The sequence below is a fragment of the Bactrocera neohumeralis genome, chromosome 2 (genome assembly GCF_024586455.1).
Source record: "Bactrocera neohumeralis isolate Rockhampton chromosome 2, APGP_CSIRO_Bneo_wtdbg2-racon-allhic-juicebox.fasta_v2, whole genome shotgun sequence".
NCBI classification, from domain to species: domain Eukaryota; kingdom Metazoa; phylum Arthropoda; class Insecta; order Diptera; family Tephritidae; genus Bactrocera; species Bactrocera neohumeralis.
This window is the reverse complement of record NC_065919.1, coordinates 79,375,134-79,396,519: the sequence shown is the minus strand read 5'-3', so window position 1 is coordinate 79,396,519 and position 21,386 is coordinate 79,375,134. Positions and strand designations below refer to the sequence as shown.

Sequence of the window (21,386 nt, the reverse complement as noted above, 5' to 3'; positions counted from 1 at the left end):
ATGATTCAATGTGAAGCGTTTTATCATAACGTTATAAAAACGTTCTAACAAAATGGTTTAGTAGCGATTACTCTGAAAGGATATTAATGCTTGTTCTTCCAGTTAGTTTGTTTACATTTGTGTCAACGTCCTTTTCATTCACTTTTTGCTCATCATTTTTTTTAGGGTTTGTTTGTGACATCGATTTTCATAAATTTACTTCCGCAGATTTGTAATTACGTTTGCTATCCTTTCAACTTTTTTTACACTTATTTTTTGAAACAATGTCTAAAATACGTTTTTATAATTTTCCCGAAATGGTATCAAACGATCTTCACGAGGAAAATATACCAATATCAGTGTCTAACAATAATAATAATGACGAAATTAACGATGACAATGAAGACGATTCCGAGTTCCTACAAGATGTTCCTTATTCATCCAGCAGCCTTGATCGCAGTTCAATAGGATCAATACCATGGGCTGACGATGCCATAAAACAAAATCAATTAGATTGGGAACAAGTTGAGCGTATGCTTTCTAGTGAGGAGACACTGCCAGACGAACCAGATTTGCGTAACGAGATTATAGAATGGCAGACGAAGTTTCCACAGTTATTAAAACAAAAACAAGCACATGAAATTGGCGAAAAAATCGTTGATAATTCAAAAGCAAATAACAGTTTAACACAAAATATTGATGATGACTTAATTTCACATTTGAGTTTGAACAGTTCTGATGACGAAGACAAGTATGATGAGCTGGCTACGCCCACTATTACTGGAGCACGACGGATCGAAACATTAGAAGGTCAGTTTTTAGGAAGGAAAAGTGCCATAAGTAAATCATACGCAGACAGACTCTCAGCCAAAATGGCTTTATTGCGTGTAACAGCAATTCCACTACGTCCAAAACATCGAAATGATACTATTAAAGTAGTACGACAACAGACTTCAACAGATCGTGAGCACAGTGGTACATCTAGTTCATTGCGATTACGTAAAATATCAACGAGTAAGCCTCAATCTATTATGCAGTCGCCTGTACTGATTCATGAAAACACGCCTTTTGACACGCAACACAATTTTCGTATGCCTCCAATTTTAAATGTACTGGAAAGTAAACGACGTTTTCGAGATTTGGCCTCGAACAAAAGCTTTGTGCAATTGACTCAAGTGAAGGCATCTCACGCTAAATCCGCAGCTATAATAAGACAGCCAGAAAATAATTTATCAATTGGTCATACACCAAGGGCTACAATTTTTACGGGCCATCATCAAACTGTTTGGCAAAAACCTCTAATTGCTAACCGTGTGAGCAGTAATTTTTTCAACAATCGAAATGCCATTATATTGCCTTCCCTGCATGCAAAAGGCATCAGCGCTCAACATCAGCGTCGAAATAGTACAACATCCAGTACAGGTGCGGGTACAAGAACACAAAGTTTATCGAATTCCAATGTAGGTTCTTCAGCTAACAGCAGCGGTGATTTTAATCTACGGCCGCGGAATGCGGTGGATCGTTTTGTGTCACGCTGGCAGCAAATCAATGCCAATACTTCAACTTCTACGGGAACTGTTTCAACCGGTCGCTCAATCTCAGCAGCAGTTCATGCGCGCGGAGAAGTCGGATTGCGAGAGTTGTATGTGCCATATAATGCCTTCAAACATGATGGTTTTAAATAGCGATCACAAGCGTGGCGGTTTGTATAATGCGCCACGATTTTTACAACACATGAAAAACAGTGTTTCGAATACAAGAAAATATTAAATTAAAACCAAATAATGGAAAATTATTCTTCTAATGCACTTTTAATTTCTTTAGATTTGAATGAATAAAACTATTTCAAAGAACTGCCAATATTTCTAGTTTTCGAAACATTGTACAACAAAAACTATACTTACATAATTTGTACAAATAAAATTTGTAAAATTGCAGTGCAATTATATAAGAAGTGCCCTTTAAGCGTTAAAGTTGTGTTAACGTTTTGAAAAGAACTGTGTGAAAATAAATTTTGAAAACAGTCTTGACTATCTGTTGATAAAACTACAAAATATTTTTTATTTAGCTTAATTTTTTCATAATGAAGAAGTGTGTTATTAAATTTCGATTCAAAAGATATATATTTTTTTTCATCCGAATCTTGCTGAATTGTAGATGTCTTATATCTCTAATAGGCTGTATGTAGAGTCTCCAATGATTTTGTGTACGCTTTCTTCAGGTAGGATAATCTTCTTAAGTTAGCCTTTACCTATTTAGCATCATTAACTGCATCACAGTGAACATCAAAAAGGATTTTTCACTTTAATTTACTGCTATTTAAAGATTAGTTACAATTACAATTTGTATTGTAAAAATCACAAACTCAAATAAAAATTTCTTACAAATTAAAATTATCCAGACGCAGCTTTCCATCATTCTCTGTCAAGTACATTATATCTGATAGGCACTGTTCACTTATTAACTCCTCGACACGTTCGCACATCTACATACATATAAGAAATATATAGAAATTACGTAATGCATTTTAAATCACGACTTACTCCTTTAGCTTTTAATTCGTTCAATACTTCGGGATGCTTGAAATTCGGTCCGAAATTCACAGCTACTGTGGCGCTTTTGTGAATGGATATGGTAGGGTAATAAGAACCACCGTATATATCTGTGAAAGCCACACCTTGTGATTTACCGTTTTTAAAATACTCTATTTTACTGCCTGGCAGTACTTTAAGGCCCTTCAGTGTTTCTTGCACCTTATCCTTATCTTCATAATATAAATGTGACTTAAACTTTACAAGAGGCTGAAAACAAAATTAATGTCATAAATATATTTTACATATTTAGTGCATATATTAACAACATACTCTGTCCTTAAAGGTATTAGGTAAGTAGTTGGTGTCCGTTTCATCGGGCAAATCGATTAAGAAACCCAAAACATCACCTTCCGCATAAGCGTCACTGTAGTGTTTACCATGGCTTTCATGGAATCTGGTACCTTTTCGTGACCGCCATGAATAACCGAATTTGTCATAGCCGAGAGGGGCTTGCAGATTGCCGTACTCCTGACCCCAGCCCAATCGCGTTGCAGCGCCCTCTGGCATTTCTTCAACAACAGCCTCAAAATACCAACGCCCACGATTCACAGCTAAATGTTTTTCAAAATAGTATGTTATTGTGTTTACATATAATACACAATTATTATGAATAAGCGAAAATGTCGTGATTTAGTGCGTAAAATCAAAATCGAATGAAAAAAATATTAATTTTTCTAACTTACAATGTGTGGCGCGTACCATACAGTATCCCTTCTCACCAGTAACAGCTAAACGATCTTCGGAAATTTTCAGTTGCGGTGCTCGATCATGCAAAGCCAATAGGACACAGTTTGGCACTAGAGTTCTATATAACCAGCCTGGTATTGGTTTACCAGCCCAATCAGAGCTTTCGTCGAACTCTTGTCGGAATGGAGCATGCGGATCAGGTTCAGCTAAAATGTAACGATACCCATCCTTGTTGAAAGGATGCTCCAAAGGGTAACCATGTGCTGGTAACTTCACATTCGCCGTTATATCAGAACTAGGACGACCCTTTTTTCCTGTAGGCCCAGAATCGTTACCGGGAAGCTTTCGTTTGTTTTGACGATTATTCTTCGTCAAAGAGGAAGCTAGGAATAGGTGAGAGATCCATACAATAAATAATAATTAAAAAATTTTTCGACCTGAAATTTCTATACATATTTTGACGTTCGCCAATGGAATAAGGTCATGTAGAAGCGCAATATCAGCAATGGAATGTGTGCAAATCTCGGATTTTTATTGGAATGTGACCATTGAGCTTCAGAGTGGACGATATTTCTATGTCCTTACATTACATATACAATTAATAACTCAAAAATTATACGAAAACTATGACTCATTGTTCTACGAGTTGCAAAATGAAGTGAAACTAAACAACCTAATTACACAAATCCTTGAGAAATTATTTTCACAAATGCCACATTCAACTTCATAATCGGTCAATCAATTTACCAATCAATCAGTGCTTTTACGTACTTTCTTCCTCGCGATGCGACACCGTGTTGTTGTCCATATACTCGGAAAGTTGCAACTACGTGCGCAGCAACGACAGCAGCGATAAAAACGAAGCGTCCAACCGAATCGATATATGTACATATGTAAAACAAAACAGCACTAACTACTGTGAAGTGAAAAAATTTACATACATACATATACATGCACACATATACAAACATGCCTCATAGCAGAACAATTGTTACAGTGGATATCCGCAGATTCGCGAACAATGCAGCAGACTTCTGGCACGTAACAAACGTTTCGCTGCCGCCTCCCCACCCACTTTGATTTTCCTACGAATGTCGACGGTGAGCCTCGCCCCAATGTGACAAAATGCATTTGGAAACAAACTACCATCACAGTAATCAATCACAATCACAAGAGTACGAATATAAAAATAGAAAACTATTTTAAACGTTAATTGATTTAGACATTCATCAGTAAATAAGCTCAAAATTGAGGGGCAAGTAAGAGTTGACCCGCTTGTCGGTTTGAATTAAATACGAAAAGTTTAACAAATCGACGCTCATGGACACGACATTATGTTGATAAACATTGAAATATTGACTAAAGTAAATTAAATTTTAATATGCAGAAATTAAAATCTCAATTAAACAGCAATAAAACAATACAACAATCTAATCAGTAATGGCATGCAAAATGAGCTCATTTGGACACAAAAGAGAAATTTACTTAAGAGCGAGCGAGAGCAAAGCACGCGAATTATGGCACAAAGCGACTGGTGGATAAGTTTCCGCAAATTACATTTCGTCTTTTTTCTGTTTACAAATGCTTAAAATTATTTTAGAAATTACTCGCACTGCTCCAATCCATTCACGCACTTCTACTTACCTGTCCCGTGACCATCTTCGGATGTTCGTAGCAATCCGCCCTTACCCATGGTATCGTAGTTCGGTTTAATTAGAGATAAATCCTGCGTGACCAAACCAAACATGGCGCCAGTCTCCGCATTCTCCTCGTAAGTAAACAAAATATTAACCTCTTTAACCAGTGAACGTTGCACCGTGGAGTACCTAGCAATAGAAAAACTTTTTATTTTTATTGTTTCTTTCATGTTTTAATTTATATACTCACCAAGATTGAGTGACACGCCGTGGCATCGTAGTCATGGCCTCCCAATATTGTTCTATATATGGTATGATTTCTTTGTCTTTGCTAAATAGAAACTTGCTTTTGCCGTCCTTTAGCGCATTTTGTTGCATATTAGCTATGGCAGTGACACACATTTGTGGTATTGCTGCAAGGATTCAATATTGTATAAAGTGATATTTCTAAAGTTTGACTACACTTACTGGCTTGGCTTTTGCGAAATATTTCAAGTCCACTTTGTGAGCAATTTTTGCATACAAACATATAGTTGGAGATAAAAGGCACCAATTTGCCCAGCTGGTAGCCGATGCAAGACTCATGAAACCAACGACTGCAATTGGCGCATAATAGTTCCACTATGTTAAGATTACGCTCTTTGCCACTGTCAAATTGAGGAAAATAATAATAATAATAAGAGTGTGTTTATTGTTTGCAAACTTTGTCCTTGTGTTTACCAGTAGCAAATGCCGGCGCTGTTGGCGCCTGAAGCAGGTTTCTCCTCTCGTGTAGTTTCAGCTGCTCGCTCACTGGATGCATACTCCGAGGCTGTTTCGGACTGTGAATTGGTATCAGTTTGTATTTCATCCATTTTTCTATCTTAATATATTAACTGGCTTAAAGACAGAGCCTTACACCAATCAAAAAATGCAAAAAAAAGTTATAAAAGCGTCTGCAAATAATTGTAAAAGGTGGTATGCAATTAGAGACGAAAAGTAACTGGATAAGTATGTTCAGTGAGTAGTGTTCATCATGAATTTTTTGTTAGCAAGTAAAAAGTTATTACATTTTATTTAATTTTGTATGAAAAATATCTAATTCTGTGCGTTAATAAGCCTGTCCATAAGTATATAAAAATTGACACAAGCCATACTTATGTTTTGTTCTTTTATTTTTAATTTGCTACCTCTTGTATACATTTTTTTAATACAATTAATGCAAATTGTACCACGGTGCATATTGTAACATTTTTAAAAAAGAGACAACACTGCTTTTACTATTCACAATGAAGACATTTTTCACTCCAGTGGCGATTTACTTTCTTTGTGTGGTGGATGCAAATTTTGTGGTAATTAAATTATAGCTTGCATATTTTACAATTCTAGAAAGGAAAAATAGAGAAAAATTGTTAAAATAAAAAGCGTACGTTCAAAGGTTATCTATTATTTATATCTAACGTTTTGTACAATCATGATTTATAATAAACACTTTGTCACAGTGAAAATCAATATATTCCAGAGTAGCAAAAGAGACTCCCGGTGGGTGTTGGGGAGCAATAAGTCCACGTTACTTTTTTCTTTGTGCATTCGACGGCATATACCATATGGGAGGCGTATGTGTCTACATCAGCATAGTATTTGCTGATGTTGGATGCTATGAATAAGCGCTATTGATTTTTTCGCTTTACGTCAAAGGCGTCAGCAAATAATATCAGTTTTATATAAATACTTGTGTTTAAAAATTTCCCTAATCTACATAAACTGTTTGCATCGGCGTGGAAATTAAGTGATACTAAACATTTCTGAATGTTCTTAAATTGTACGAATACTTATAAATAATTAATAAGAGGGAACATTAACAGCTGTATAACTACCGCACTAACGATAAAGCATAAAGTGATTCATAATCATCAAAGGAAATTCACAATACTTTTAAATGCATTATACAAAGGGAAAACTATTAGTTGGTTATTAAAAAAACCAGAACTAAAGAAGTCATTGACCCACAACAAAACTATTATTTTATCGAATAAATTAGTGTTGTTAAATTTGAATGGTAGCTTTGGAATATTTCGATCTTACAAACATTTTCGCAATCATTAAATTTTTAAATTCAATTTTTTAAACACATTACCACTTGTGTATACAAATGTCCAGGGAGTGCCATACATCTTAGTAAAAATATACAACGTTAAGTAAAAAAATATTATATACATACATAAGTATATGACAGGTATGTATGTACTATGCTTGTAAGCGAGAGCCCCCTGATGCTGTAGACATTAAAGAGAATATTTTATAAGATTATACAAATCTAAATATACAAAATGTCTTCCCAAGGCTTATCACAGTAAGCGATAAGAACAACTGTGAATAACGTACACTTCGCTTTTGTATAGCACAATATCATTAGCTGCATCAAAGTTAATTTTTATTAATACTGAATCTTAATAATACGACAATAAAAACATTTTTGTATTTTTTTTTAGTCTTTTGAATCCCAGGAAATATCAACTTATTTATTAACGCTTCGAAAAGTGCGCCACTGAATCAGAAAAACTACTTTTTGAATATTGTTGTTGTTTTGACCGAAGCAACAACAAGATGGGGTCGTTATTCCGTAGTGAGGAGATGACTTTGTGTCAACTCTTTTTGCAAAGTGAAGCGGCCTATGCGTGCGTATCAGAATTAGGCGAGCTGGGTCTGGTACAATTCAGAGACGTAAGTAGTTTATAATTATTTCATATGCATATGTAACTTATACATAATTATATATCAGCTCAATCCCGATGTGAATGTTTTTCAACGCAAATTCGTCAATGAAGTGCGTCGCTGCGATGAGATGGAACGTAAATTGCGTTATTTGGAGAAAGAAATCAAAAAGGATGGTATACCGATGTTGGATACGGGCGAAAGCCCCGAAGCACCTCAACCCAGAGAAATGATTGATTTGGAAGTAAATATTCTTTCAACTTTTCTACATTTACAATAGTTAATCTCATCTATTTTTAATGTTTCAGGCCACTTTTGAAAAATTGGAAAACGAATTGCGCGAAGTTAACCAAAATGCAGAGGCATTGAAACGTAACTTCCTGGAATTAACAGAATTGAAACATATTTTGCGCAAAACACAAGTTTTCTTCGATGAGGTGAGTTGGCTTAATATTTTAGTTTTTATTAATTCAATAATATTGCATAAATTGTCAATTAATTGACACAGTTTACTAATCTGTAGTTATTTGCTAACCTTTTTTGGTTCAATGTAATGAAACACAAATTGAACATATACATACATCTACATACATGTGCAAATTTTTGTATTTTTTTAAAGAAAAAATTTAGAAATTTTTTAATAATAAAGTAATTAAAAACATTCTCTAAATGGTTATTGATATACTAATATACTTATCTATTCAAAGTATTAAATTTCTATAAAATGAAATGCTTCCTTTCCCACCCTTTTACATTATATGTTATAATGGTTATATACGATAGTGAAACAAAAGTAATCTAAGTTAAAATGCTTTATCCAATTTTATATAGTTGTGGTTTTTCGAAAACCACTTAATATCTAGCACAAACCTACATTGTTTTCACACACAAAATATAAATAAATGAACGTTATAGTTGCCACCAGCCATTTTATCAGTGAAGTTACACCTACACACACATGTATGTACCTACAATGAGAAAAAAACTACTAGTCTATTTATGTAACCTATATACATACATATTTACATATGTAATTGACTAAATTTGTACATACAAATAGTTGAAACCCCACCGTATTCACACGCCCTTACCACAATGAAACCACAAACCAGCAGAAACACATTTCCGTTGCATTAGTAACACTTTTTTATACAAATAATATGTGCATTTTATTTCTTTTATTGTGCGGTTTAGAATCCTTTCTGACTCCTTCAAAACTTCCGAATTTTTCTGTTTTATTTTTAGTTTTTTGCTCTTTTGTTGTTTTGGTACTTTTTAAAAGTTAATTTTGCTTTTATTTAATTAGTTATTCTTACTTTAACGTCTCATTTAGATTTTTCTTTTCTTGATAGACTGTAAATATGCACTATTTAATTGTATTAGAAAAAATTATTTTACATATGTATTTATATACATGTATGTATATATAGCGATTTTCTACAGTAATTTTTGTATGTTTATCTAAAAACTTTTTGGTTTCTCAAAATATTTTTTCTGATAGTTGTTATCTTTTATTGGCTATCGTTATTATTTATTGTTGTAATAAAAATAATAATTTTTGTATTTGTTGTATATGCTTTATTTTGTAAGCTTTGATTTTATAATCTGTTGATCAGTTTTGGCCATAATTCGTATTGGTTTCATTGATTAGTCAAACAAATAAAATGGATTTAATTTGAAAATGTCTATAAGTTTATGCCTATAATGGTTATAAGTTTATGTTTATTTCTAGTATAACTAAAGAAATGATATTTAAACAAAAAATAGTAATTGTAAAAAGTTGTAACCTTTAATAATGGTATTTTTGGTAATTTTCGCTTAAAATTTTATTTGAGGCCAATGGTGCAATGGATTATTTAAAACGAAACTTGTGTAAAAATACGGAATTAAATAATTTTGTTATTATAGCTTAGATATTTCAAGTAAACTTTGTTTCATAAACAAATTTCTTCACTTATCTACCACATATACATAGTAAATAACCTACAAATATTCGCCACTTACTTTTTTCACAAAAACTTAATAGAAAAATAAATTACTTTCAATATTTTCTAATAAGTGCACTTACGAGTATATTTTAACAAACAAATGCATTGAAAACCATGATTTCGATATATGAAAACACAGCACCTTAAAGAACTACCCTTTGAAAGTGCACCGAACACGATTTTTAGTATATCTGCAACTTGCACTTCTACACAATATTTGTCATTATAAATTTATCACGTCCAGTGCCTGCTTAAATTTATTTTGATTATCCCATCAGCTGTGTCACATATTCCACGCATATTTCTGTTGTTTGTCTCACGCTAACAGCTGTTTACAAATTATTAATTTAAGTGATTTAAAAGAACAAATTTTTTTATTTCAATTTCTGTTAAAACATTTTTTCCCTTTTTTGTTTGTTATTTTCCGTTAATTAATACGAAACACCTGCGTTACGTTCATACGTTTTATCTGCAAATTACATCAACCAAATACCAAACCACACGCACACATGCATACGAAACTACTCCGCAAACGTGCTAAATACAACAACATAAACAAAATTTACCAAACCGATACGCTACTCGCTTTGTATCCATATCATCCCAACAACTATTAACCATTTCCAAACGACAATCAATCAACCAATTCCCTTGCAACGTTTCGTGCGCACACAATTTTCGGTTATTTTGCGTTTGTGTATTGTGTAAAGACGGTGCCTACAGTTTCTTACAATACCTCCTCCTCCACTACTACTTTTAAATCACGCTGGCGCTATGGACGGAGACAGATGGCGGACAATCAGAACGAGGATGAGCAGGCGCAGCTGCTGGGGGAAGAGGCCGGTATGCGCGCTAGTCAGCCTGGACAAAATTTAAAGCTTGGGTAAATATATGCAGAAAAAAAAGCACAGAAAGTAAACAAAAAACTCAATGCAACAACAACAACGTGTTGTACAAAGTTGTTTTTAAAAGTTTTTGTTAAATATTATGATTTTCAATTTGCAAAAACTAAACTCAGAAGTGTTGTTTTAAAAGAGTTGCATATCAAAAGTGGAAACTTTATGCTGCCAATCGTTTAGTGCACATTATTCACTTCACGTTAGCACGTTTGGACCTTTGCACCGCAAAATAATCTATAACTAATTATATATTGATTTAATTTTTTTATTTTTGTTTTTGATATTTTTTTTTTATTTGTGTTTGTTTTGTACGCTAATTTATGGTGCTTGGTTCATTTGTTCATCTATGTTGCTTAATCCAAATTGTATTATATATGTTTGTGTGCGTCGCTGTACATACGCCCCCTTTGGCTGATAAGTATTCGAAATAATTTAAGCATAGTTGGAAAATGCAGTCTCCAAGCCGTATCCGTTACTTCATAAGTATTTTTTTTGCAAACGCCACCACAGTTTCAGTTTTTGTCATAAAAAAGGATAAATTAGCTCATTGTTTTCAATTTCAACCGTGCCTAAATGATTTTACCTTTCACATAGAGTTCACGTAGGATTTCTTGATCATTTGCTATAATTTTTTTTATCTCCAAAACAAATAAACTCACAACTGTGAAAAAGTGATATTATAATACAAAATTTTCTGCTCTGAATAATTTTTTTCTTAAAAACATTCATTGAAAAGTTATACACTAATTGTATGCTCTGTATTTACATAGATAGTACACCATGTCGTATGAGCAACACAGAAAGTATGAATGATGATATGATATAATTTCTAAGTGTCTTTTCGGCCATTTTTAAGATGTCAACAATTAGTTTATTTGTTTTTTAAGAAATCATAGCACTTATTGGCAAAACCCTGTCTAACATTACAATAAATATAAATAATTTTCTGCAGAGCTGAAAATTTTCTATCAGAATATCACTTGTTCAAAGTTGGAGATTTACTTGCTTAATGTTAAATAACAAACATCTCATGTTAAATATATGGGAAAAGTAAAATGAGTATGGTTGAAATTGAAAATATATCACTAGTTTCAGTTCGATCTTTGTTTTACGCAAAAACTGAACTTCCGTGGACGTTTGCAAAAAAAAAAACTTGTTGGAAATAACGGATACCCTTATATGTGTACATACATACCTACATATGTATATGATACATATAAGTATTTAATTATGTAAATACTCGTATATGTATGAATGTATGCGCGTGTGCGTACCCGATTTCCTTTACCCATTTCACTTCCTCACGTTCCGTGGTCACGTCACCTAAGTATACCTCGTCCTCGTCGTTATAAATTGTTACTTGTCGCAAACTCTTAAATTCTCGTGTGAGCATTCACCTTTCACACTTTCTTCCAAAATAAGTTATATAAGATGCGCTGGTTCATTCCAATATTACTGATAAAAATGCACATATGATTTGTTGGCATTCGCTAGAGTCGTCACAAATACATAGCCACTTCATGCGTCCAAATAAATACATGTATGTATATTGCAAGCACCAAAGTTTACACCGAAGCTGATAGGTGTATACATTGGTTACCGGACCTCATAGCTGGTAAAGGTTCATCGAACTGTTTGAATTCATAATCCATAGTAAATTGTATTAAGAATAACTTAACTAACAATTAGTGTATTATTGCTAAAAATACTACCAATTTATAACAAAAGCATTTTTTCATATTGAACTACTATCTGGTGTTGGTGATTAGGCAGTTAAGGATCATTTGCATATGCATAACAGTAACTTTTTGTCACACATACAATTGCATCTACTTTGTCTTGGCAATGAAAAATATAGCATACAATTTGTATATTTCTTGAAATTTGTAGCAAGAGGGTGGTATCAATACCACAACTGAGTCGATGACACGCGCTTTAATCACCGACGAAGTGCGAACTGGTCACTCGATGGGTCCAGTTCAGCTTGGGTACGTATTGCTATATATAAAAGAGAAGAAAAAATAATGTTGCCGCTGGCTTATACAAACAAAAAATACTAGACTCTGTACATACATTATTAATATAACTTAATAGTACTTATATACTTGTACAAACATGCATACATGCAGTGGCTCGAAATGCAACGAGCTCAAATATTTGTGAAGTAATGAAAGCCTTTACTAGTAAAATCGAAAATACTTGCTATTAAATAATATTTTACTTTTAATATTCGACTTTTTATGAAAGCAAACCATTTTTTATATTGTATCATGAAATTTTTATTGCAAGCTTTCGAAGATAATTTGTTTATCAAAAGCTTTAGACATTTTTCGAATAACCATTCCATAAATAATAAGTGGGTCCTAAAGGTTAATTATTTTTATATTTGTGTCGGAGACCCTAATAAATTTATATACATATATATATTATGTGAATGATCAGCGTGACGAGCGGAGTTCAATTAGAACTGTGTTTCTGCCTGTATATACTTGTCCCTCAGTTTTTGAGACATCGATCTGAAAATTTGCACATGACCTTTTCTCCCCAAGAAGCTGCTCATTTGTCGCAAGCACCGATATAGGACCCCTGTAGTGTTCTCACTACAGTCAGGTCTACGTAACCGAAACGGACCCGGATTTTTACCCGGTTAATGACTGTTAACTTGGCAGAATTCTGCAGCAACAACAACCACTGTAGCATATAGCTGCCGTACAAACTACACGATTGAAATTGATTGTATTTGGGAAGGGTGTTCTAGTCGGTGCAACCGAAGTTAACGTTTTTCTTGTTTTTTTGTCTCCAAATTACCTAACTTTATGTAAAATGGAATGAAAATTAAAATTTTTTATATTTTCAAACTTAATTGGCATATAGAACTAACACCAAACCGATAATTCCTAAAGAACAATAATTTCAATCAAAATAGAGCAAGATGTTAATTGACAAGTAGAAGTGTCAAAATACTTCAAATATTTATTGCTCTAATAAAATTTGAGCCACTGCATATAAATAACAATATTTACCTCACAATAGGTTAACAATAATTACTAAAGTAAATAAAATCAAATAATGAAGAAAATTCAAAGTGCTTAGGCAGAAAAGTTTATTTTTTTCTATTAGTCGCTTTGTAACAAAACTTAATCTAGCAACTAACCGCTTTGGCTGCCATTCTGCTGCTTGAACCTAACGTAAATGACATGGAGTAAAAAAAGGTGTTGTTCAAATTGGTTTTTCTTTTAACAATTGTTATTTATAAACTACAAATTGAACTATAAACACCTAGATGTATCGGGTCATCGTCATTATCGTCGGGTGAAGCGTCCAATCAACGCTTGCGGTTATTATTAATGCTGCATTGCTGCTAAAAGCGTTGGAAGTACTCATCGTCATAATAAAACAATAAATAGTTCCAATTACAATATTAAATGCTGAATATTTTGCATGATATCGATAATTGCTATAATAATAAAAATTGAAAATTTGCAAAATTATTGGAAATAAATATTGAGAAAATGTTTTTTAATTTAAAAATTAAAGTAGCAAATAGAAAAAAATTTCAAATTAAAAGCTGGAATGAAAAAAATTAATAATAGGGAGAGACTTACATACATATTTCCCACTGAAACTTTTTAATTAAAAACAATTAAATAATAATTTAAAATGAAAAAGAGCTCAATTTTGTTGATGTTTTATTAAAAATTAGCTTTCCTTTACAAAAGTTAACCAAAATAGTAGAACACGAAGTACTCAAGCACAAAAAAAGTAAATTCTAAAACAAATACTTTTCTTACTATGAAATTATAAATCTGATATTAAATTTGTTTTTCAATCCGGTGTTTGGAGTTTTTTATCCCATTTTTGGGGTGTTCAATTCGGTATTTGGAATTAAAATTTTAAGAATAGTTTTTAGTTCGGGAGTAAAAGTTAAAAAAAAGATTTAATTCCAAGGTGAATTAAATTATTTTTTAATATATTATTCATAAGTGAAAATTTCTTTTAAAATCTACTTTAAAATTTCAGCACCCTTCCCTTTAACTAATTCTAAAAAAATCTTGAAAAAAAAATAAAGAATACCATACTTTGCTGCAGAACCAAACAAACAATAACAAGAAATTAAAACCATCACTTAGGCTCAAATAAAAACTAAAACACTATACAACAAAAACAAAATTTAACATCTTCCAAAAAGAAAATGTGTAACAAATGAATAAACTCTGCAAAATTCTTCTTCCATTCCATATACACTTACATACAATTGCGCTTAAAATGCGTTTGCTTGTCTTGTAGTTACTTGGATAAGACCTATGAGCGTGAAGAATACCTGCCATGGTTTGTACAAACAATTTGCAAAACAAATTAAAACGTTTATCAATCAGTCAATCAGTTAAACGAATATGATTTATCAATTTTTATATCCCAAAACTCATTGTTTGGTAGTGAACTGTAGAGGCACGCTATACCCGAAACGCATCAAATCTGCTCATGCTCCTCGTCTTTTTCGCCTAAATGTGCACATAAATACATATATATTTACATACACATATTACATATATATACATATATATTTTAATACAGCACGCAAGGATCCAACGAATATTGCCAAACGACGGACCATTTATAATTAAGTTTAGCTGCTACATTTAACTCTTGCGCATGCACAATTTATTATTTCTTTTGTTTCCATGCATACTTTTTGTTTTTGTTTATTTTTTATTTTCATACATACATTTGTATTTCCCCAACGCACCACTTGCTTGTGTTAATCACATGATTGCCGGTCACGTTGTTGTTTGCGGAAACGAAAAAAAATAAATAAATAAATAAAAATTAAAAAACTAGTTTCTACGGTTCAAAAACCCAATGCTTGAGCGAAGAAGCATTTGTATTTGTCCATGACTAATGTTTTGAGTTTAGTTTTTGCATTTGTAAATAATCGCCATTCCCATTTTTTTCTTTTTACTTATAAATACTTTCACATAACAATCAATTTAATGGTATTTGTTGTTGTTTTCTTCTGCCGACCATAAAGCTTTGTTGCTGGCGTAATTTTGCGCGAACGTTTGGCTGCCTTTGAGCGCATGCTGTGGCGCGCTTGTCGCGGCAATGTTTTTCTGCGTCAAGCCATGATTGAGTCACCGCTCGAAGATCCATCGAATGTGAGTAAACCAACAACAACAATATTTATATAAACACACAATAACAACTTTTTTTTTGTAATTAACAGGGTGATCAGGTGTACAAGTCGGTGTTTATTATTTTCTTCCAAGGTGATCAGTTGAAGACACGCGTCAAGAAGATATGCGAAGGCTTTCGCGCCACATTATATCCATGTCCAGAGGCACCGGCCGATCGCCGTGAAATGGCCATGGGTGTGATGACGCGCATCGAGGACTTGAATACGGTGCTGGGGCAAACGCAAGATCATCGTCATCGTGTTTTGGTCGCCGCCGCCAAGAATCTGAAGAATTGGTTTGTGAAAGTGCGCAAAATCAAAGCCATTTATCACACGTTGAATCTCTTTAATTTGGATGTGACACAAAAGTGTCTGATCGCTGAATGCTGGGTGCCGGTGCTGGACATCGAGACCATTCAATTGGCATTGCGTCGCGGCACCGAACGTTCTGGTTCGTCGGTGCCACCGATTTTGAATCGTATGCAAACTTTTGAAAATCCACCAACCTACAATCGCACCAATAAGTTCACCAAAGCTTTTCAAGCGCTAATCGATGCATATGGCGTGGCTGCGTATCGCGAAATGAATCCCGCTCCCTATACGATTATAACGTTTCCCTTCCTCTTTGCTGTGATGTTTGGTGATCTCGGACATGGTACACTTATGGCACTATTCGGTTTATGGATGATACGCAAGGAGAAGGGTTTGGCTGCACAGAAGACTACAAATGAAATTTGGAATATATTTTTCGGTGGTCGTTACATAATATTCCTAATGGGCGTATTCTCTATGTATACGGGCTTAATTTATAACGATATATTCTCAAAGTCGCTAAATGTATTCGGTTCACATTGGCATGTCAACTATAATAGGACAACAGTGCTGAATAATAAACATTTGCAATTGAATCCCAGCACTGCTGACTATGAAGGCGAACCCTATCCATTTGGTATGGATCCCATTTGGCAAGTGGCCACAGCCAATAAGATTATATTTCAAAATTCATACAAAATGAAGATATCAATTATACTCGGTGTGATTCACATGATTTTCGGCGTGTCTTTGAGTCTCCATAATCACACTTACTTCAAAAACCGAAATGCTCTACTCTATGAATTCATACCGCAGTTGGTCTTCTTGGTAATGATGTTCTTTTATTTGGCACTTTTGATGTTTATCAAATGGAATAGATATGCTGCGACTAATGCCCGTAAGTAGTAAAACATTTCAATAGTTCTTTGCCTTAAATTGCATACTTTACTTTATATATGTATATATTTATATATAATTCTCTAATCTTTAATAGCCCCCTACTCTGCCGGTTGCGCTCCCTCGATTTTGATTACTTTCATTGATATGGTTTTGGGTAATACGCCGAAGACACCACTCGAAGGCTGCCATTCATATATGTACGCTGGCCAATCATTCTTCCAGAATTTGTTCCGTTTCGTCGCTCTCTGTTGTATACCTGTAATGCTGCTCGGCAAGCCACTTAAGATTATTCAACAGCGTCGTCAAGCAAACGTAAGTTGAAGGGGCTTAACAATCAGCAAAAAAATATATTTAGAAATACTTGTGTGTTTCTATATTTTTTGTGTTGGCAAGCGAATCGTTCATTATCACCATTCATCGCTAATCACGACATGCACAGTTTTTAATCCCTCAAGAGGGTTTATTATATTTGCCACAATGTTTGTAACACCCGGAGGGAAACGTCGGGGATCCTATAAAATGTATATATAAATGATCAGCATGACGAACTGTGAATTTCTGTCTGTACAAATGCGAACAAATTCCTCAGTTTTGGATATATCGGTTTGAAATTTTTCACACACATCATTTTCTCCCCAAACAGCTGCTCATTTGTTGAAATTCCTGATATCGGACCACTTTTGCATATAGGTATAGCTTTCATACAACCTGATCGCCTTTTATTTGACAAGCTACCTTCACGAAAATTGGCGAGGATTATTTTTCAATGCAACCGTACAATCTCCGAAGATATTGCTCAGAACGAACAACTATAGTATATATCCGGCATACAAACTGATCGATCAAAATACAGTCCTTGTATTAAAAAACTTTTTTATGAGACAAGATATCTACACAAAATTTGGCGTGAACTATTTTACAAGGCAACGGTACAACCTCCGAAAAATTGTTCAAACAGTACCACTATAGCTACTATACAAAATGATCAGTCAAAATCTCTTCTGAGAAATATTTTGTATTTTCAAGGGCATGATAGCTTCGGTGCAACCGAAATTTACATTTTTTTCTTGTTTTATTGTGGCCAATAGCTTCGATAATTGGCTGCGAAAATTCGCTTAATTGCAATATGTATTGCATACTTTTAAGAGCACACAAATATTCAAATCAAAATTTTAGTATCTAGCGGCACATTACTAGTTGGAAACGAACTTATTTTGTTGTTGGCGTAATACTGTAGTTAAAAATACAAAAAATACCTGGAAAAGAAATCATAATTTCCTACATCAAACTCACCTTAAGGTACACACCTAGTACGACCGCCTAAAAGTAAAAAAGTTCTCTACTACTGCAGTACTCACAATGGTTGAAAGAAAAAAATAAAATAAAAATGAATTATAGAAGTGACAGATTTTAAAAAAATTGGATTGTTTCTAAAAAATGCAACTTTGAGGTAAACGCGTTTGAAAATAAACTTTTGAATTAAGTGGCTACCTTTTAGATGCCTGTAACTCAAAAAATATTTGTAATATTCTCTAAAATTTTTAGTATGTTATTTTTAAAAGTATAAACTTTCGAAATATGCAAAACCAAAACAATTGATTTTTTACTAAATTTCAATCTAGGTGTGTCCCCTAACCAACATCATAGCGTTCACTTACTCCTTTTGCCTTAACCACCTACATACATTTTAATTTCACTAATATTTACTAAATCAATTATAAAAGTGTTGTAATGTTTTAATGTCTTTATTATTTTGTACTTTTCCTCAAATTTCGGCATTTACCACAAAATATGTACGTCTCAAAACCGAAATTAATAACAAAAAACACTAAAAAAAATACCCAACAAATTAAATTACATACACAGGAGGAGGTTAGTTGTACGCGTAGAAAATATGTCTAAAACTGTAAAAACCTATATACATACATATAAATATGTACTCTGCAATATTTTTTTGTGTTTATTTTTTTAACATTCACCTTTTATGTCTCACCATCAGCGTCAAAATCTAACTGGCGCCACAAGCGATGCGGAAGTGGGCATGACTAACGGCACTGCTGGCGGTGTTGCTGGGCACGGTGGCGGCGGCGATCCGCACGAGGAGGAGGAACTTTCCGAAATCGCCATACATCAAGGCATACACACTATCGAATTCGTTTTGGGCTCCGTATCGCATACAGCATCGTATTTACGTTTATGGGCACTGTCTTTGGCACACGCACGTAAGTGTAGGGCGCATGCGCACATGACTTAATAAACATACACATATTCATATACATATATGTTGAATAAAATATTTATTTATTTTATTTAATTGCAATATCTGTCGCACATTCTTCCAGAATTGGCTGAGGTTTTGTGGAATATGGTTCTGTCGATTGGCTTGAAGCAGGAGGGTTGGACCGGCGGTATTATGCTGACCATTGTTTTCGCCTTCTGGGCCATACTCACTGTGGGCATTTTGGTGTTGATGGAGGGCTTGTCAGCATTCTTGCATACTCTACGTCTCCATTGGTGCGTTGCTGCTTAATATCAATATCGGCTATTATATATTATAATTAATTACTCATATTTTTCTTCTAGGGTTGAATTTCAAAGCAAGTTTTACAAAGGTACCGGTTACGCTTTTCAACCGTTCTCTTTCGATCAAATTATTGAGAATGGCGGCGCCGCTGCAGTCGAAGGTGCCGAGTAAATCAATGAATGTCGTCCCTTTGATTGAAATATATTGCAATTTAAAACGACAGTGGTTGCTCTTCAAGCACAGCACATTAACATTGAAGAATTTATGCACACATACATTTATAATAAAGTAATTAATTAAATATGTATTAAGCAGTTATGGAATTTAATAATGTAACATTCACATAAAGCTAATCTAATTGAACTTAGTGGAATTATATATACACATACATACATACTATAATCACATATATATATTACATGTTTATTACAAACAACAAGGCTTCTGGAATGCTTTGTAAGGCGATGTGAGGAAACGTTCGGGAATGCTTGTGAAAACTTATGCTCGCCGTTCGACTTGCAAATGAGATTATCCAATATAGTACTACATATACATATACATATACATATATACAGTTTTATGTTTCATGTAAAATTTTAATGTTACGAGAATTCTTTGCATAAAATAACGCTTTTAGCATTCATCGACAAACATAAAAAATGTATGTATACAAAAATATATGAATTCAATTATATATGTAGTTATCAGCAACTAATAATACGCATTTCTATGTATTTTTTTTATAATAAAATATGTTTATTTTCCTCAGTCTATTTTCCACAGTTTATTTATGAAATTTTTAGAAAACTACTTGATATTGCATTAAAAACTTTACGTTCCTAATAATTAATATTATAAAGCTTTGTAAGTTGAGTTATAAAAGCACACATAAATATTTTGTGGCACTCCATATCTCCTTTAATAAACAAAGCCGCATTGTGCAATTAATGCTGAATCTATGCAATTTACAAAAAGTATACAATTTTCGGTTATTCTATTAATATCGTGACTTGAATAACTTACAATTATCTGAATATAACCAAATAAAATGTAGAAAATGTTGTTGTTCAGAAAATATGCAAATAAAAAACAGCCCACAAGGCGAAAAACAATCTGGCATCTAAATTACATTTCTATACATACAAGGAGCGTTCCAAAGTAAACAGGACTTAAAAAAAATAACAAATGTTTTTTTTCGGCAAAATCAATTTATTTTATTCAAAATAGTCTCCTTCCACTTCAATACAGCTTTTTGCACGGTTCAAAGCATGTCGAACGAGGGTTTTAGCTCGTTGGCCGGTATAGCCGCCAGTATGCCGGTGCAAACCTTTTGAATGGCCTCTACGTCTGCATAACGCTTTCCTTTCATGGGCAAATGCATTTTTCTGAAAAGGAAGAAGTCGCACGGTGCCATATCAGGTGAATACGAGGAGTGGTTAATGGTTAAAATGTGATTTTTGGTCAAATAACCGGTCACAACCGTCGGATCGATGAGACGGACAATACCCTTGAAATCATAAAAACAAATCAACATTGTCTTCACTTTTGACTTCTCCATTCGCGATTTTTTGGTTTTCGGCTCGTCCGGTGCCTTCCATTCAGCACTCTGGCGTTTCGTTTCGTGATCATATTGGAAACACCACGTTTCGCCCGTCAGTAACAATATTGTAAAGGAGGTTTTTCTCCTTTTTGACCTCTTTAATGATGACCTTCGAATGTTGGATTCTGAGCAATTTTTGGTCGTCAGTCAATTTGTGCGGAACAAACCGTGCACACACCTTTCGTAAGCGCAAATGTTCGCTCAAAATGCGAAAAGCATTTGGATGTTTTGGAGATGTCCATGTATTTCAATGATGATTGCGGCTGATTTTTGATGAATTCACGCACAGTTTCGATGGAATTTTCGGTGATCACGGATTTTGATTGGCCCACATGTTGATCGTCATTTATGTCCTCACGACCACTTTGAAAACGTTGAAACTACTCGTGCACTCTGCTA

At 33.7% G+C, this 21,386-nt stretch overlaps 3 protein-coding genes across 13 annotated transcripts; 2 read left to right on the top strand and 1 right to left on the bottom strand.

Annotated features, from left to right (window-relative positions):
• The first annotated feature begins 143 nt into the window (after nt 1–143).
• On the top strand, nt 144–2,033 carry LOC126751204 (uncharacterized). The gene has a single exon (XM_050461265.1). The coding sequence runs from the start codon at nt 264–266 to the stop codon at nt 1,662–1,664; it is 1,401 nt and encodes a 466-aa protein (XP_050317222.1). The 5' UTR covers nt 144–263; the 3' UTR covers nt 1,665–2,033.
• LOC126751203 (set1/Ash2 histone methyltransferase complex subunit ASH2) lies at nt 2,006–5,848 on the bottom strand. Of its 4 annotated transcripts, none has more exons than XM_050461262.1 (9): nt 5,618–5,848; nt 5,366–5,544; nt 5,148–5,310; nt 4,905–5,086; nt 3,257–3,643; nt 2,844–3,124; nt 2,523–2,780; nt 2,364–2,464; nt 2,006–2,291 (listed from the first exon to the last, which is right to left on the bottom strand). In XM_050461262.1, the coding sequence occupies exons 1-9, from the start codon at nt 5,749–5,751 to the stop codon at nt 2,279–2,281; spliced, it is 1,698 nt and encodes a 565-aa protein (XP_050317219.1). In that variant the 5' UTR covers nt 5,752–5,848; the 3' UTR covers nt 2,006–2,278. The 4 variants fall into 4 exon arrangements, with proteins under 4 accessions (XP_050317219.1, XP_050317218.1, XP_050317221.1 ...); XM_050461261.1 differs by having other exon boundaries at nt 2,006–2,294; nt 5,618–5,847; XM_050461264.1 differs by having other exon boundaries at nt 2,006–2,294; nt 4,950–5,086; nt 5,618–5,847.
• On the top strand, nt 4,932–20,499 carry LOC126751201 (V-type proton ATPase 116 kDa subunit a 1). 8 transcript variants are annotated; one of them, XM_050461258.1, is made up of 12 exons: nt 6,134–6,228; nt 7,369–7,600; nt 7,659–7,835; nt 7,900–8,028; nt 12,369–12,466; nt 14,766–14,807; nt 15,508–15,634; nt 15,703–16,861; nt 16,958–17,175; nt 18,863–19,085; nt 19,206–19,377; nt 19,447–20,499. In XM_050461258.1, the coding sequence occupies exons 2-12, from the start codon at nt 7,484–7,486 to the stop codon at nt 19,556–19,558; spliced, it is 2,574 nt and encodes an 857-aa protein (XP_050317215.1). In that variant the 5' UTR covers nt 6,134–6,228; nt 7,369–7,483; the 3' UTR covers nt 19,559–20,499. The 8 variants fall into 8 exon arrangements, with proteins under 8 accessions (XP_050317212.1, XP_050317215.1, XP_050317216.1 ...); XM_050461255.1 differs by lacking the exons at nt 6,134–6,228; nt 12,369–12,466; nt 14,766–14,807 and adding exons at nt 4,932–5,031; nt 10,290–10,462; XM_050461259.1 differs by lacking the exon at nt 14,766–14,807.
• The last annotated feature ends 887 nt before the right edge of the window (nt 20,500–21,386 follow it).

Coding starts and splice junctions, on each gene's coding strand:
- LOC126751204 (XM_050461265.1), top strand. CDS start 264: ATGTCTAAAATACGTTTTTATAATTTTCCCGAAATGGTATCAAACGAT.
- LOC126751203 (XM_050461261.1), bottom strand. CDS start 5,751: ATGGATGAAATACAAACTGATACCAATTCACAGTCCGAAACAGCCTCG. Junction 5,087..5,147: donor CGGCGTGTCACTCAATCTTG/GTGAGTATATAA, acceptor TTCTATTGCTAG/GTACTCCACGGTGCAACGTT. Junction 3,125..3,256: donor TATGGTACGCGCCACACATT/GTAAGTTAGAAA, acceptor AAAAACATTTAG/CTGTGAATCGTGGGCGTTGG.
- LOC126751201 (XM_050461255.1), top strand. CDS start 7,484: ATGGGGTCGTTATTCCGTAGTGAGGAGATGACTTTGTGTCAACTCTTT. Junction 7,836..7,899: donor GAGAAATGATTGATTTGGAA/GTAAATATTCTT, acceptor TTAATGTTTCAG/GCCACTTTTGAAAAATTGGA. Junction 17,176..18,862: donor AACAGCGTCGTCAAGCAAAC/GTAAGTTGAAGG, acceptor TCTCACCATCAG/CGTCAAAATCTAACTGGCGC.